Below are 14,239 nucleotides of genomic sequence, written 5' to 3' on the forward strand. Positions count from 1 at the left end.
AACAGATGCCACAACCACCACCCAAGCCATGCCAACAGCATCCATTCCTCCAGGTGGGTCTCAATTTCTTGGGCTTTTTCTGCCCACTTCTTCTGCCGCTACCAGTTGCTGACTCATAGGCTGGCTTTCGTCTTCTCCATGGGAGAGCATAGCCAGGGAAATGCACAGCCTAACGAAGCCGAGGGTGACGGTCCTGCTGGCCTGCGACTCGCAGAGTGTAGCCTTTGCCTGAATTGAGAAAACCCAGCCGTGCTCCTTCATCATCCACAATGGCTTCACTTTTTCTTTCTCTTCCTTCCCAACAGACGATACAACCACCACCCAAACCATGCCGACAGCATCCATTCCTCCAGGTGGGTCTCAATTTCTTGGGCTTTTTCTGCCCACTTCTTCTGCCGCTACCAGTTGCTGACTCATAGGCTGGCTTTCGTCTTCTCCATGGGAGAGCAGAGCCAGGGAAATGCACAACCTAACGAAGCCGAGGGTGACGGTCCTGCTGGCCTGCAACTCGCAGAGTGTTGCCTGTGCCTGAATGAGAGAAGGTCCCTACGTGCTAACCAGTTTTCCCATGTTTTCCACGTCTCCTTCTTTCCAAGGTGCCTCCCTGAGCCTGGTGAATGGCAGGAACCGGTGTGAGGGGCGCGTAGAGATTTACCACTCTGGGGGCCGGGGCACCGTCTGTGATGACAGCTGGGACCTGAACGACGCCATGGTCGTGTGCAGGCAGCTGGGATGCGGTGTTGCTCTTTCTGCACCATCAAGTGCCTACTTTGGACAAGGCACTGGCAATATCTACCTGGACGATGTGTACTGCACAGGGAGTGAGTCCTCCCTCTTTCAGTGCAGCCACAGGGGCTGGGGCGTCCACAACTGTGGCCACAGTGAAGATGCTGGTGTTATCTGCTCAGGTACTACTGCTTTTCCTTCCTAAACACTGGCCTGCCTTCAAAAAGTGGCCCTTGGTGGCAACTTTTTAGTATGTCTTGGAGATGCGTTGACAGGTTGTCTTTGTCCTTGCTCCCACCATGGAAGACCACCCTACTGAGATCCCCGCGCTCTCCATGGTCCACCTCTCAGGGTGGCACCAACATCCCTAGTGCTGGGAGAAAACCAGCCGTGCTCCTTCCTCCATCCAAAATATCCTCACTTGCTTCTTTCTCTTCCTTCCCAACAGATGCCACAACCACCACCCAAGCCATGCCAACAGCATCCATTCCTCCAGGTGGGTCTCAATTTCTTGGGCTTTTTCTGCCCACTTCTTCTGCCGCTACCAGTTGCTGACTCATAGGCTGGCTTTCGTCTTCTCCATGGGAGAGCAGAGCCAGGGAAATGCACAGCCTACCGAAGCCGAGGGTGACGGTCCTGCTGGCCTGCAACTCGCAGAGTGTTGCCTGTGCCCGAATGAGAGAAGGTGCCTACGTGCTAACCAGTTTTCCCATGTTTTCCGTGTCTCCTTCTTTCCAAGGTGCCTCCCTGAGCCTGGTGAATGGCAGGAACCGGTGTGAGGGGCGCGTAGAGATTTACCACTCTGGGGGCCGGGGCACCGTCTGTGATGACAGCTGGGACCTGAACGACGCCATGGTTGTGTGCAGGCAGCTGGGATGCGGTGTTGCTGTTTCTGCACCATCAAGTGCCTACTTTGGACAGGGCACTGGCAATATCTACCTGGACGATGTGTACTGCACAGGGAATGAGTCCTCCCTCTTCCAGTGCAGCCACAGGGGCTGGGGCGTCCACAACTGTGGCCACAGTGAAGATGCTGGTGTTATCTGCTCAGGTACCACTGCTTTTCCTTCCTAAACACTGGCGTGCCTTCAAGAAGTGGCCCTTGGTGGCAACTTTTCAGTATGTCTTGGAGATGCGTTGACAGGTTGTCTTTGTCCTTGCTCCCACCATGGAAGACCACCCTACTGAGATCCCCGCGCTCTCCATGGTCCACCTCTCAGGGTGGCACCAACATCCCTAGTGCTGGGAGAAAACCCAGCCGTGCTCCTTCCTCCATCCAAAATATCCTCACTTGCTTCTTTCTCTTCCTTCCCAACAGATGCCACAACCACCACCCAAGCCATGCCGACAGCATCCATTCCTCCAGGTGGGTCTCAATTTCTTGGGCTTTTTCTGCCCACTTCTTCTGCCGCTACCAGTTGCTGACTCATAGGCTGGCTTTCGTCTTCTCCATGGGAGAGCAGAGCCAGGGAAATGCACAGCCTACCGAAGCCGAGGGTGACGGTCCTGCTGGCCTGCAACTCGCAGAGTGTTGCCTGTGCCCGAATGAGAGAAGGTGCCTATGTGCTAACCAGTTTTCCCATGTTTTCCGTGTCTCCTTCTTTCCAAGGTGCCTCCCTGAGCCTGGTGAATGGCAGGAACCGGTGTGAGGGGCGCGTAGAGATTTACCACTCTGGGGGCCGGGGCACCGTCTGTGATGACAGCTGGGACCTGAACGACGCCATGGTCGTGTGCAGGCAGCTGGGATGTGGTGTTGCTGTTTCTGCACCATCAAGTGCCTACTTTGGACAGGGCACTGGCAATATCTACCTGGACGATGTGTACTGCACAGGGAATGAGTCCTCCCTCTTCCAGTGCAGCCACAGGGGCTGGGGCGTCCACAACTGTGCCCACAGTGAAGATGCTGGTGTTATCTGCTCAGGTACTGCTGCTTTTCCTTCCTAAACACTGGCCTGCCTTCAAAAAGTGGCCCTTGGTGGCAACTTTTCAGTATGTCTTGGAGATGCGTTGACAGGTTGTCTTTGTCCTTGCTCCCACCATGGAAGACCACCCTACTGAGATCCCCGCGCTCTCCATGGTCCACCTCTCAGGGTGGCACCAACATCCCTAGTGCTGGGAGAAAACCCAGCCGTGCTCCTTCCTCCATCCAAAATATCCTCACTTGCTTCTTTCTCTTCCTTCCCAACAGATGCCACAACCACCACCCAAGCCATGCCAACAGCATCCATTCCTCCAGGTGGGTCTCAATTTCTTGGGCTTTTTCTGCCCACTTCTTCTGCCGCTACCAGTTGCTGACTCATAGGCTGGCTTTCGTCTTCTCCATGGGAGAGCAGAGCCAGGGAAATGCACAGCCTAACGAAGCCGAGGGTGACGGTCCTGCTGGCCTGCGACTCGCAGAGTGTAGCCTTTGCCTGAATTGAGAAAACCCAGCCGTGCTCCTTCATCATCCACAATGGCTTCACTTTTTCTTTCTCTTCCTTCCCAACAGACGATACAACCACCACCCAAACCATGCCGACAGCATCCATTCCTCCAGGTGGGTCTCAATTTCTTGGGCTTTTTCTGCCCACTTCTTCTGCCGCTACCAGTTGCTGACTCATAGGCTGGCTTTCGTCTTCTCCATGGGAGAGCAGAGCCAGGGAAATGCACAACCTAACGAAGCCGAGGGTGACGGTCCTGCTGGCCTGCAACTCGCAGAGTGTTGCCTGTGCCTGAATGAGAGAAGGTCCCTACGTGCTAACCAGTTTTCCCATGTTTTCCACGTCTCCTTCTTTCCAAGGTGCCTCCCTGAGCCTGGTGAATGGCAGGAACCGGTGTGAGGGGCGCGTAGAGATTTACCACTCTGGGGGCCGGGGCACCGTCTGTGATGACAGCTGGGACCTGAACGACGCCATGGTCGTGTGCAGGCAGCTGGGATGCGGTGTTGCTGTTTCTGCACCATCAAGTGCCTACTTTGGACAGGGCACTGGCAATATCTACCTGGACGATGTGTACTGCACAGGGAATGAGTCCTCCCTCTTCCAGTGCAGCCACAGGGGCTGGGGCGTCCACAACTGTGGCCACAGTGAAGATGCTGGTGTTATCTGCTCAGGTACCACTGCTTTTCCTTCCTAAACACTGGCGTGCCTTCAAGAAGTGGCCCTTGGTGGCAACTTTTCAGTATGTCTTGGAGATGCGTTGACAGGTTGTCTTTGTCCTTGCTCCCACCATGGAAGACCACCCTACTGAGACCCCCGCGCTCTCCATGGTCCACCTCTCAGGGTGGCACCAACATCCCTAGTGCTGGGAGAAAACCCAGCCGTGCTCCTTCCTCCATCCAAAATATCCTCACTTGCTTCTTTCTCTTCCTTCCCAACAGATGCCACAACCACCACCCAAGCCATGCCGACAGCATCCATTCCTCCAGGTGGGTCTCAATTTCTTGGGCTTTTTCTGCCCACTTCTTCTGCCGCTACCAGTTGCTGACTCATAGGCTGGCTTTCGTCTTCTCCATGGGAGAGCAGAGCCAGGGAAATGCACAGCCTACCGAAGCCGATGGTGACGGTCCTGCTGGCCTGCAACTCGCAGAGTGTTGCCTGTGCCCGAATGAGAGAAGGTGCCTATGTGCTAACCAGTTTTCCCATGTTTTCCGTGTCTCCTTCTTTCCAAGGTGCCTCCCTGAGCCTGGTGAATGGCAGGAACCGGTGTGAGGGGCGCGTAGAGATTTACCACTCTGGGGGCCGGGGCACCGTCTGTGATGACAGCTGGGACCTGAACGACGCCATGGTCGTGTGCAGGCAGCTGGGATGTGGTGTTGCTGTTTCTGCACCATCAAGTGCCTACTTTGGACAGGGCACTGGCAATATCTACCTGGACGATGTGTACTGCACAGGGAATGAGTCCTCCCTCTTCCAGTGCAGCCACAGGGGCTGGGGCGTCCACAACTGTGCCCACAGTGAAGATGCTGGTGTTATCTGCTCAGGTACTGCTGCTTTTCCTTCCTAAACACTGGCGTGCCTTCAAAAAGTGGCCCTTGGTGGCAACTTTTCAGTATGTCTTGGAGATGCGTTGACAGGTTGTCTTTGTCCTTGCTCCCACCATGGAAGACCACTCCACTGAGACCCCCGCGCTCTCCATGGTCCACCTCTCAGGGTGGCACCAACATCCCTAGTGCTGGGAGAAAACCCAGCCGTGCTCCTTCCTCCATCCAAAATATCCTCACTTGCTTCTTTCTCTTCCTTCCCAACAGATGCCACAACCACCACCCAAGCCATGCCGACAGCATCCATTCCTCCAGGTGGGTCTCAATTTCTTGGGCTTTTTCTGCCCACTTCTTCTGCCGCTACCAGTTGCTGACTCATAGGCTGGCTTTCGTCTTCTCCATGGGAGAGCAGAGCCAGGGAAATGCACAGCCTACCGAAGCCGAGGGTGACGGTCCTGCTGGCCTGCAACTCGCAGAGTGTTGCCTGTGCCCGAATGAGAGAAGGTGCCTACGTGCTAACCATGTTTCCCATGTTTTCCGTGTCTCCTTCTTTCCAAGGTGCCTCCCTGAGCCTGGTGAATGGCAGGAACCGGTGTGAGGGGCGCGTAGAGATTTACCACTCTGGGGGCCGGGGCACCGTCTGTGATGACAGCTGGGACCTGAACGACGCCATGGTCGTGTGCAGGCAGCTGGGATGCGGTGTTGCTGTTTCTGCACCATCAAGTGCCTACTTTGGACAAGGCACTGGCAATATCTACCTGGACGATGTGTACTGCACAGGGAGTGAGTCCTCCCTCTTCCAGTGCAGCCACAGGGGCTGGGGCGTCCACAACTGTGCCCACAGTGAAGATGCTGGTGTTATCTGCTCAGGTACTACTGCTTTTCCTTCCTAAACACTGGCCTGCCTTCAAAAAGTGGCCCTTGGTGGCAACTTTTCAGTATGTCTTGGAGATGCGTTGACAGGTTGTCTTTGTCCTTGCTCCCACCATGGAAGACCACCCTACTGAGACCCCCGCGCTCTCCATGGTCCACCTCTCAGGGTGGCACCAACATCCCTAGTGCTGGGAGAAAACCCAGCCGTGCTCTTTCATCCATCCAAAATATCCTCACTTGCTTCTTTCTCTTCCTTCCCAACAGATGCCACAACCACCACCCAAGCCATGCCAACAGCATCCATTCCTCCAGGTGGGTCTCAATTTCTTGGGCTTTTTCTGCCCACTTCTTCTGCCGCTACCAGTTGCTGACTCATAGGCTGGCTTTCGTCTTCTCCATGGGAGAGCTGAGGCAGGGAAATGCACAGCCTACTGAAGCCGAGGGTGACGGTCCTGCTGGCCTGCAACTCGCAGAGTGTAGCCTTTGCCTGAATTGAGAAAACCCAGCCGTGCTCCTTCATCATCCACAATGGCTTCACTTTTTCTTTCTCTTCCTTCCCAACAGACGATACAATCACCACCCAAGCCATGCCGACAGCATCCATTCCTCCAGGTGGGTCTCAATTTCTTGGGCTTTTTCTGCCCACTTCTTCTGCCGCTACCAGTTGCTGACTCATAGGCTGGCTTTCGTCTTCTCCATGGGAGAGCAGAGCCAGGGAAATGCACAGCCTAACGAAGCCGAGGGTGACGGTCCTGCTGGCCTGCAACTCGCAGAGTGTTGCCTGTGCCTGAATGAGAGAAGGTCCCTACGTGCTAACCAGTTTTCCCATGTTTTCCACGTCTCCTTCTTTCCAAGGTGCCTCCCTGAGCCTGGTGAATGGCAGGAACCGGTGTGAGGGGCGCGTAGAGATTTACCACTCTGGGGGCCGGGGCACCGTCTGTGATGACAGCTGGGACCTGAACGACGCCATGGTCGTGTGCAGGCAGCTGGGATGCGGTGTTGCTCTTTCTGCACCATCAAGTGCCTACTTTGGACAAGGCACTGGCAATATCTACCTGGACGATGTGTACTGCACAGGGAGTGAGTCCTCCCTCTTCCAGTGCAGCCACAGGGGCTGGGGCGTCCACAACTGTGGCCACAGTGAAGATGCTGGTGTTATCTGCTCAGGTACTACTGCTTTTCCTTCCTAAACACTGGCCTGCCTTCAAAAAGTGGCCCTTGGTGGCAACTTTTTAGTATGTCTTGGAGATGCGTTGACAGGTTGTCTTTGTCCTTGCTCCCACCATGGAAGACCACCCTACTGAGACCCCCGCGCTCTCCATGGTCCACCTCTCAGGGTGGCACCAACATCCCTAGTGCTGGGAGAAAACCAGCCGTGCTCCTTCCTCCATCCAAAATATCCTCACTTGCTTCTTTCTCTTCCTTCCCAACAGATGCCACAAACACCACCCAAGCCATGCCAACAGCATCCATTCCTCCAGGTGGGTCTCAATTTCTTGGGCTTTTTCTGCCCACTTCTTCTGCCGCTACCAGTTGCTGACTCATAGGCTGGCTTTCGTCTTCTCCATGGGAGAGCAGAGCCAGGGAAATGCACAGCCTAACGAAGCCGAGGGTGACGGTCCTGCTGGCCTGCAACTCGCAGAGTGTTGCCTGTGCCCGAATGAGAGAAGGTGCCTACGTGCTAACCAGTTTTCCCATGTTTTCCGTGTCTCCTTCTTTCCAAGGTGCCTCCCTGAGCCTGGTGAATGGCAGGAACCGGTGTGAGGGGCGCGTAGAGATTTACCACTCTGGGGGCCGGGGCACCGTCTGTGATGACAGCTGGGACCTGAACGACGCCATGGTCGTGTGCAGGCAGCTGGGATGCGGTGTTGCTGTTTCTGCACCATCAAGTGCCTACTTTGGACAGGGCACTGGCAATATCTACCTGGACGATGTGTACTGCACAGGGAATGAGTCCTCCCTCTTCCAGTGCAGCCACAGGGGCTGGGGCGTCCACAACTGTGGCCACAGTGAAGATGCTGGTGTTATCTGCTCAGGTACCACTGCTTTTCCTTCCTAAACACTGGCGTGCCTTCAAGAAGTGGCCCTTGGTGGCAACTTTTCAGTATGTCTTGGAGATGCGTTGACAGGTTGTCTTTGTCCTTGCTCCCACCATGGAAGACCACCCTACTGAGACCCCCGCGCTCTCCATGGTCCACCTCTCAGGGTGGCACCAACATCCCTAGTGCTGGGAGAAAACCCAGCCGTGCTCCTTCCTCCATCCAAAATATCCTCACTTGCTTCTTTCTCTTCCTTCCCAACAGATGCCACAACCACCACCCAAGCCATGCCGACAGCATCCATTCCTCCAGGTGGGTCTCAATTTCTTGGGCTTTTTCTGCCCACTTCTTCTGCCGCTACCAGTTGCTGACTCATAGGCTGGCTTTCGTCTTCTCCATGGGAGAGCAGAGCCAGGGAAATGCACAGCCTACCGAAGCCGAGGGTGACGGTCCTGCTGGCCTGCAACTCGCAGAGTGTTGCCTGTGCCCGAATGAGAGAAGGTGCCTACGTGCTAACCATGTTTCCCATGTTTTCCGTGTCTCCTTCTTTCCAAGGTGCCTCCCTGAGCCTGGTGAATGGCAGGAACCGGTGTGAGGGGCGCGTAGAGATTTACCACTCTGGGGGCCGGGGCACCGTCTGTGATGACAGCTGGGACCTGAACGATGCCATGGTCGTGTGCAGGCAGCTGGGATGCGGTGTTGCTGTTTCTGCACCATCAAGTGCCTACTTTGGACAAGGCACTGGCAATATCTACCTGGACGATGTGTACTGCACAGGGAATGAGTCCTCCCTCTTCCAGTGCAGCCACAGGGGCTGGGGCGTCCACAACTGTGCCCACAGTGAAGATGCTGGTGTTATCTGCTCAGGTACTGCTGCTTTTCCTTCCTAAACACTGGCCTGCCTTCAAAAAGTGGCCCTTGGTGGCAACTTTTCAGTATGTCTTGGAGATGCGTTGACAGGTTGTCTTTGTCCTTGCTCCCACCATGGAAGACCACTCCACTGAGACCCCCGCGCTCTCCATGGTCCACCTCTCAGGGTGGCACCAACATCCCTAGTGCTGGGAGAAAACCCAGCCGTGCTCCTTCCTCCATCCAAAATATCCTCACTTGCTTCTTTCTCTTCCTTCCCAACAGATGCCACAACCACCACCCAAGCCATGCCGACAGCATCCATTCCTCCAGGTGGGTCTCAATTTCTTGGGCTTTTTCTGCCCACTTCTTCTGCCGCTACCAGTTGCTGACTCATAGGCTGGCTTTCGTCTTCTCCATGGGAGAGCAGAGCCAGGGAAATGCACAGCCTACCGAAGCCGAGGGTGACGGTCCTGCTGGCCTGCAACTCGCAGAGTGTTGCCTGTGCCCGAATGAGAGAAGGTGCCTACGTGCTAACCATGTTTCCCATGTTTTCCGTGTCTCCTTCTTTCCAAGGTGCCTCCCTGAGCCTGGTGAATGGCAGGAACCGGTGTGAGGGGCGCGTAGAGATTTACCACTCTGGGGGCCGGGGCACCGTCTGTGATGACAGCTGGGACCTGAACGACGCCATGGTCGTGTGCAGGCAGCTGGGATGCGGTGTTGCTGTTTCTGCACCATCAAGTGCCTACTTTGGACAAGGCACTGGCAATATCTACCTGGACGATGTGTACTGCACAGGGAGTGAGTCCTCCCTCTTCCAGTGCAGCCACAGGGGCTGGGGCGTCCACAACTGTGCCCACAGTGAAGATGCTGGTGTTATCTGCTCAGGTACTACTGCTTTTCCTTCCTAAACACTGGCCTGCCTTCAAAAAGTGGCCCTTGGTGGCAACTTTTCAGTATGTCTTGGAGATGCGTTGACAGGTTGTCTTTGTCCTTGCTCCCACCATGGAAGACCACCCTACTGAGACCCCCGCGCTCTCCATGGTCCACCTCTCAGGGTGGCACCAACATCCCTAGTGCTGGGAGAAAACCCAGCCGTGCTCTTTCATCCATCCAAAATATCCTCACTTGCTTCTTTCTCTTCCTTCCCAACAGATGCCACAAACACCACCCAAGCCATGCCAACAGCATCCATTCCTCCAGGTGGGTCTCAATTTCTTGGGCTTTTTCTGCCCACTTCTTCTGCCGCTACCAGTTGCTGACTCATAGGCTGGCTTTCGTCTTCTCCATGGGAGAGCTGAGGCAGGGAAATGCACAGCCTACTGAAGCCGAGGGTGACGGTCCTGCTGGCCTGCAACTCGCAGAGTGTAGCCTTTGCCTGAATTGAGAAAACCCAGCCGTGCTCCTTCATCATCCACAATGGCTTCACTTTTTCTTTCTCTTCCTTCCCAACAGACGATACAATCACCACCCAAGCCATGCCGACAGCATCCATTCCTCCAGGTGGGTCTCAATTTCTTGGGCTTTTTCTGCCCACTTCTTCTGCCGCTACCAGTTGCTGACTCATAGGCTGGCTTTCGTCTTCTCCATGGGAGAGCAGAGCCAGGGAAATGCACAGCCTAACGAAGCCGAGGGTGACGGTCCTGCTGGCCTGCAACTCGCAGAGTGTTGCCTGTGCCTGAATGAGAGAAGGTCCCTACGTGCTAACCAGTTTTCCCATGTTTTCCACGTCTCCTTCTTTCCAAGGTGCCTCCCTGAGCCTGGTGAATGGCAGGAACCGGTGTGAGGGGCGCGTAGAGATTTACCACTCTGGGGGCCGGGGCACCGTCTGTGATGACAGCTGGGACCTGAACGACGCCATGGTCGTGTGCAGGCAGCTGGGATGCGGTGTTGCTCTTTCTGCACCATCAAGTGCCTACTTTGGACAAGGCACTGGCAATATCTACCTGGACGATGTGTACTGCACAGGGAGTGAGTCCTCCCTCTTCCAGTGCAGCCACAGGGGCTGGGGCGTCCACAACTGTGCCCACAGTGAAGATGCTGGTGTTATCTGCTCAGGTACTACTGCTTTTCCTTCCTAAACACTGGCCTGCCTTCAAAAAGTGGCCCTTGGTGGCAACTTTTTAGTATGTCTTGGAGATGCGTTGACAGGTTGTCTTTGTCCTTGCTCCCACCATGGAAGACCACCCTACTGAGACCCCCGCGCTCTCCATGGTCCATCTCTCAGGGTGGCACCAACATCCCTAGTGCTGGGAGAAAACCAGCCGTGCTCCTTCCTCCATCCAAAATATCCTCACTTGCTTCTTTCTCTTCCTTCCCAACAGATGCCACAAACACCACCCAAGCCATGCCAACAGCATCCATTCCTCCAGGTGGGTCTCAATTTCTTGGGCTTTTTCTGCCCACTTCTTCTGCCGCTACCAGTTGCTGACTCATAGGCTGGCTTTCGTCTTCTCCATGGGAGAGCAGAGCCAGGGAAATGCACAGCCTAACGAAGCCGAGGGTGACGGTCCTGCTGGCCTGCAACTCGCAGAGTGTTGCCTGTGCCCGAATGAGAGAAGGTGCCTACGTGCTAACCAGTTTTCCCATGTTTTCCGTGTCTCCTTCTTTCCAAGGTGCCTCCCTGAGCCTGGTGAATGGCAGGAACCGGTGTGAGGGGCGCGTAGAGATTTACCACTCTGGGGGCCGGGGCACCGTCTGTGATGACAGCTGGGACCTGAACGACGCCATGGTCGTGTGCAGGCAGCTGGGATGTGGTGTTGCTGTTTCTGCACCATCAAGTGCCTACTTTGGACAGGGCACTGGCAATATCTACCTGGACGATGTGTACTGCACAGGGAATGAGTCCTCCCTCTTCCAGTGCAGCCACAGGGGCTGGGGCGTCCACAACTGTGGCCACAGTGAAGATGCTGGTGTTATCTGCTCAGGTACTGCTGCTTTTCCTTCCTAAACACTGGCGTGCCTTCAAGAAGTGGCCCTTGGTGGCAACTTTTCAGTATGTCTTGGAGATGCGTTGACAGGTTGTCTTTGTCCTTGCTCCCACCATGGAAGACCACCCTACTGAGACCCCCGCGCTCTCCATGGTCCACCTCTCAGGGTGGCACCAACATCCCTAGTGCTGGGAGAAAACCCAGCCGTGCTCCTTCCTCCATCCAAAATATCCTCACTTGCTTCTTTCTCTTCCTTCCCAACAGATGCCACAACCACCACCCAAGCCATGCCGACAGCATCCATTCCTCCAGGTGGGTCTCAATTTCTTGGGCTTTTTCTGCCCACTTCTTCTGCCGCTACCAGTTGCTGACTCATAGGCTGGCTTTCGTCTTCTCCATGGGAGAGCAGAGCCAGGGAAATGCACAGCCTACCGAAGCCGAGGGTGACGGTCCTGCTGGCCTGCAACTCGCAGAGTGTTGCCTGTGCCCGAATGAGAGAAGGTGCCTACGTGCTAACCATGTTTCCCATGTTTTCCGTGTCTCCTTCTTTCCAAGGTGCCTCCCTGAGCCTGGTGAATGGCAGGAACCGGTGTGAGGGGCGCGTAGAGATTTACCACTCTGGGGGCCGGGGCACCGTCTGTGATGACAGCTGGGACCTGAACGATGCCATGGTCGTGTGCAGGCAGCTGGGATGCGGTGTTGCTGTTTCTGCACCATCAAGTGCCTACTTTGGACAAGGCACTGGCAATATCTACCTGGACGATGTGTACTGCACAGGGAATGAGTCCTCCCTCTTCCAGTGCAGCCACAGGGGCTGGGGCGTCCACAACTGTGCCCACAGTGAAGATGCTGGTGTTATCTGCTCAGGTACTGCTGCTTTTCCTTCCTAAACACTGGCGTGCCTTCAAAAAGTGGCCCTTGGTGGCAACTTTTCAGTATGTCTTGGAGATGCGTTGACAGGTTGTCTTTGTCCTTGCTCCCACCATGGAAGACCACCCTACTGAGATCCCCGCGCTCTCCATGGTCCACCTCTCAGGGTGGCACCAACATCCCTAGTGCTGGGAGAAAACCCAGCCGTGCTCCTTCCTCCATCCAAAATATCCTCACTTGCTTCTTTCTCTTCCTTCCCAACAGATGCCACAACCACCACCCAAGCCATGCCAACAGCATCCATTCCTCCAGGTGGGTCTCAATTTCTTGGGCTTTTTCTGCCCACTTCTTCTGCCGCTACCAGTTGCTGACTGATAGGCTGGCTTTGGTCTTCTCCATGGGAGAGCAGAGCCAGGGAAATGCACAGCCTACCGAAGCTGAGGGTGACGGTCCTGCTGGCCTGCGACTCGCAGAGTGTTGCCTGTGCCTGAATGAGAGAAGGTGCCTACGTGCTAACCAGTTTTCCCATGTTTTCCACGTCTCCTTCTTTCCAAGGTGCCTCCCTGAGCCTGGTGAATGGCAGGAACCGGTGTGAGGGGCGCGTAGAGATTTACCACTCTGGGGGCCGGGGCACCGTCTGTGATGACAGCTGGGACCTGAACGATGCCATGGTCGTGTGCAGGCAGCTGGGATGCGGTGTTGCTCTTTCTGCACCATCAAGTGCCTACTTTGGACAAGGCACTGGCAATATCTACCTGGACGATGTGTACTGCACAGGGAATGAGTCCTCCCTCTTCCAGTGCAGCCACAGGGGCTGGGGCGTCCACAACTGTGGCCACAGTGAAGATGCTGGTGTTATCTGCTCAGGTACTGCTGCTTTTCCTTCCTAAACACTGGCGTGCCTTCAAGAAGTGGCCCTTGGTGGCAACTTTTCAGTATGTCTTGGAGATGCGTTGACAGGTTGTCTTTGTCCTTGCTCCCACCATGGAAGACCACCCTACTGAGATCCCCGCGCTCTCCATGGTCCACCTCTCAGGGTGGCACCAACATCCCTAGTGCTGGGAGAAAACCCAGCCGTGCTCCTTCCTCCATCCAAAATATCCTCACTTGCTTCTTTCTCTTCCTTACCAACAGCTGCCACAACCACCACCCAAGCCATGCCGACAGCATCCATTCCTCCAGGTGGGTCTCAATTTCTTGGGCTTTTTCTGCCCACTTCTTCTGCCGCTACCAGTTGCTGACTGATAGGCTGGCTTTGGTCTTCTCCATGGGAGAGCAGAGCCAGGGAAATGCACAGCCTACCGAAGCTGAGGGTGACGGTCCTGCTGGCCTGCGACTCGCAGAGTGTTGCCTGTGCCTGAATGAGAGAAGGTGCCTACGTGCTAACCAGTTTTCCCATGTTTTCCACGTCTCCTTCTTTCCAAGGTGCCTCCCTGAGCCTGGTGAATGGCAGGAACCGGTGTGAGGGGCGCGTAGAGATTTACCACTCTGGGGGCCGGGGCACCGTCTGTGATGACAACTGGGACCTGAACGACGCCATGGTCGTGTGCAGGCAGCTGGGATGCGGTGTTGCTGTTTCTGCACCATCAAGTGCCTACTTTGGACAAGGCACTGGCAATATCTACCTGGACGATGTGTACTGCACAGGGAGTGAGTCCTCCCTCTTCCAGTGCAGCCACAGGGGCTGGGGCGTCCACAACTGTGCCCACAGTGAAGATGCTGGTGTTATCTGCTCAGGTACCGCTGCTTTCCCTTCCTAAACACTGGCCTGCCTTCAAAAAGTGGCCCTTGGTGGCAAATTTCAGTATGTCTTGGAGATGCGTTGACAGGTTGTCTTTGTCCTTGCTCCCACCATGGAAGACCACCCTACTGAGACCCCCGCACTCTCCATGGTCCACCTCTCAGGGTGGCACCAACATCCCCAGTGCTGGGAGAAAACCCAGCCATGCTCCTTCATCCATCCACAATGGCCTCACTTTCTCTTTCTCTTC

The 14,239-nt window shown here is 55.4% G+C and overlaps 1 protein-coding gene across 1 annotated transcript in view; it reads left to right on the top strand.

Annotated features, from left to right (window-relative positions):
• LOC104482601 (scavenger receptor cysteine-rich domain-containing protein DMBT1) overlaps positions 1-14,239 on the top strand; it is a 57,247-nt gene that overhangs the window by 6,231 nt on the left and 36,777 nt on the right. Inside the window, 17 exon segments of the mRNA XM_086752829.1 lie at positions 597-908; positions 1,466-1,777; positions 2,336-2,680; positions 3,449-3,817; positions 4,085-4,132; positions 4,376-4,687; positions 5,189-5,557; positions 6,416-6,727; positions 7,285-7,596; positions 8,155-8,466; positions 9,025-9,336; positions 10,195-10,506; positions 10,946-10,982; positions 11,077-11,375; positions 11,934-12,245; positions 12,804-13,115; positions 13,674-14,018. Coding sequence (XP_086608955.1) covers positions 597-908; positions 1,466-1,777; positions 2,336-2,680; positions 3,449-3,817; positions 4,085-4,132; positions 4,376-4,687; positions 5,189-5,557; positions 6,416-6,727; positions 7,285-7,596; positions 8,155-8,466; positions 9,025-9,336; positions 10,195-10,506; positions 10,946-10,982; positions 11,077-11,375; positions 11,934-12,245; positions 12,804-13,115; positions 13,674-14,018 — 4,932 coding nt within the window.

Source organism: Chlamydotis macqueenii, chromosome 7 (assembly GCF_036417535.1).
Source record: "Chlamydotis macqueenii isolate bChlMac1 chromosome 7, bChlMac1.mat, whole genome shotgun sequence".
Taxonomy (NCBI): Eukaryota; Metazoa; Chordata; class Aves; order Otidiformes; family Otididae; genus Chlamydotis; species Chlamydotis macqueenii.